This window comes from Chiloscyllium plagiosum, chromosome 48 (assembly GCF_004010195.1).
Source record: "Chiloscyllium plagiosum isolate BGI_BamShark_2017 chromosome 48, ASM401019v2, whole genome shotgun sequence".
NCBI classification, from domain to species: Eukaryota; Metazoa; Chordata; class Chondrichthyes; order Orectolobiformes; family Hemiscylliidae; genus Chiloscyllium; species Chiloscyllium plagiosum.
The window spans coordinates 6,438,326-6,440,641 of NC_057757.1; the positions used below are offsets into that span (position 1 = coordinate 6,438,326).

Here is a 2,316-nt window from a genome sequence, read left to right on the forward strand (position 1 = left end):
TCTCTGTCTCTTACTCCCTCTCTGTCTCTCACTCTCTGTCTCTCTCTCACTCCCTCTCAGTCTCTCTCTCACTCTCTCTGTCTCTTGCTCTCTCTCTGTCTCTCTGTGACTGAGTGATGGAGTTTTAATGCCCCATTGTACAATGGTGGTGGCTTGTGTTCAGTTGGAGGGGGGATGAACGGCCGTGGGACTTGGCTAACCCAGTGCTCAAAGCACTAAGTAACTTGGATTTGATTTATCATTGTCCCATGTATCGAGGTACAGTGAAAGGCTTGGTTCTGTGTGCAGTACAGGCAGCTCATACCATACAGAGTGTATTAGGGTGATAGAACAGAGCGAGGAATACAATGTTATGGCTGCAGAGAAAGTGCACAGAGACCGAGGGCAACATTAAAATTAACATCTGAGAGGTCAATTCAGAAGTCTAATAACAGTGAGGAAGAAGCTGTTCTTGAATCTGTTGGTACGTGTTTTGTACCTTCTGTCTGACAGAAGCGGTTGGAATGGATTATAACCGGGGCTGGAAGGGGTCATTGATGATGTTGGCTGCAGTCCCGAGGCAGTGGGATTTACAGATGCGGTCAGTGAATGGGAGGCTGGCTTGTGTTCTCGGGATGTGGGGGGAGTGCCATGCAGAACTGTGCTCTGGGTTCCAGCCGTGGGCTGCCGGCAATTTGCAGCTCTGCTAATCTCCGTGTCCCCCACCCCCGCCTCATTACTCCAAGCCCTAGGTGGTTACCCGCAGCATTGCAGGAAGTGTGTGTGTCTGTAAATCTGTGTGTGTGTGTGTCTGTGTGTGTGAGAGAGAGAGTGTGTGGGTGGGTGTGTTTGTGTGAGAGTGTGTGTGCATGTCGGTGCGTGTGGTGTGTGTCTGTGTGTGAGAGTGTCTCTGTATCTGTGTATGGGTGTTCAGTGAGTGTGCACCTGTAAGTCTGTGTTTGTGTCTTTGAGTGAATGTCTGTGAGTGTGCGTCTATGTATGTGTTTGTGAGTGTCTTTGTGAGTGTGTTTCTGTGTGTGTGTGTTTCTGTGTATGTGTGTGTTTCTGTGTATGTGCGTGTGTGTCTGTGTGTGTAAAGGGGGTAGGTTTCCAGCTCCCCTCTCCCTGGTGTGTGTCCCGTTCTGTTCTGCTCCCACTGACGTGTCCCTGTTTCTTGTCTCTCTTCCCCCTCCACCCCCACCCGCAGTGGTTCCAGCAGCAGCATGGTCGCCATCGACAACAAGATCGAACAGGCCATGGTAAGATGGCTGAGCCATTCCTCATGGGTTTTATCCTGTCCCCCCTGGGGCATGGCTGGGACGAGACCACTTCTGCTGCCCGTCCCTAGTTGCCCCTTGAACCGAGTGGCTCTCCTGGCCTGTTTCAGAGGGCAGTGTGGAGTCAGGTGTAGGGTAGACCCGGGTGAGGGCAGCAGATTCCTTCCCGGCACGGGGCACCAGCCAATCGGATAGGTTTTCCTGACGACCAACCGCATCACGGTCTCTCAGTCCCACTGGTTTGTTTTATTTGTTCAAATGTCCGTTCCCCCCCCAGCCTCCGTGCTGGGGTCGCTCGTCCGACCTCGGCTACCTGCACCTCCCCGGTGGCAGGGTGAACTTTGCATTGAGGTGGCGCCTTGCTCATCCTGAAGTGGGCTGTGTGTCGCCGTGCAGTCAGGCCCAGCAGTTTGACGTCAGCCTGGAGCTTGTTCCCCCCCGGCCTGTGTGCGCCTCAGGCCAGGCTGCAGGAAGCCTGAGGCCCGAGGAGTCAGGCCTGTGTGGGCCCCAGTGCCCACTCCAGTTCCCTGAGCCCCGGTGCCGTCACTCAGAGAAGGCCTGCCTCTTTGTTGAGCTGCGTTGGGCAGGTGGATCGAAGCAGGAGTAGACCATTCAACCCCTCGAGCCTGTTCCACCACGTAGTGGCTGATCTGCGGCCTACCTCCGTCAACCTGCCTTTGGCCTGTAGGCCTTCATTTCCTCACTGATCTGAAGCTCCTCAGCCTCCGATTTTGAAATCTGGCCTTTGTGTGTGAGGATTGGTTCCTAACGTCTCTCCTGAGTGGGCTGGGCCCAATACTGAATGTGCCCCCTCGTTCCCGAGACTCCCATCTGAGTGGGAAAGGGTTTCTCTATTTGCCCTTTCCCGTTCTTGTATGTCATTCCAGGGTGTCTGAGAGAGACATGGTCCTTCCTCCCTCTCACACCCCACATCGTTCCCCCCTCCTTTCTCTCTCCCCATGGTCCCTCGCTCTCACTGTCCTCCAGTCTCCCCCTTCGTCCCTCCTCTCTCTCTCCCCCCAATCATCCCTCCTCTCTCTCTCTCCCCCATCATCCCTCC

At 54.8% G+C, this 2,316-nt stretch overlaps 1 protein-coding gene across 1 annotated transcript in view; it reads left to right on the forward strand.

Annotated features, from left to right (window-relative positions):
- Nucleotides 1-1,151: 1,151 nt before the first annotated feature.
- Nucleotides 1,152-2,316, forward strand: part of LOC122544401 (TSC22 domain family protein 1-like) — a gene marked incomplete at its 5' end in the record, with an annotated part of 10,621 nt that continues 9,456 nt past the window's right edge. The window contains one exon of the mRNA XM_043683648.1: nucleotides 1,152-1,238. Coding sequence (XP_043539583.1) covers nucleotides 1,152-1,238 — 87 coding nt within the window. The remainder of the gene's footprint in view (nucleotides 1,239-2,316) is intronic.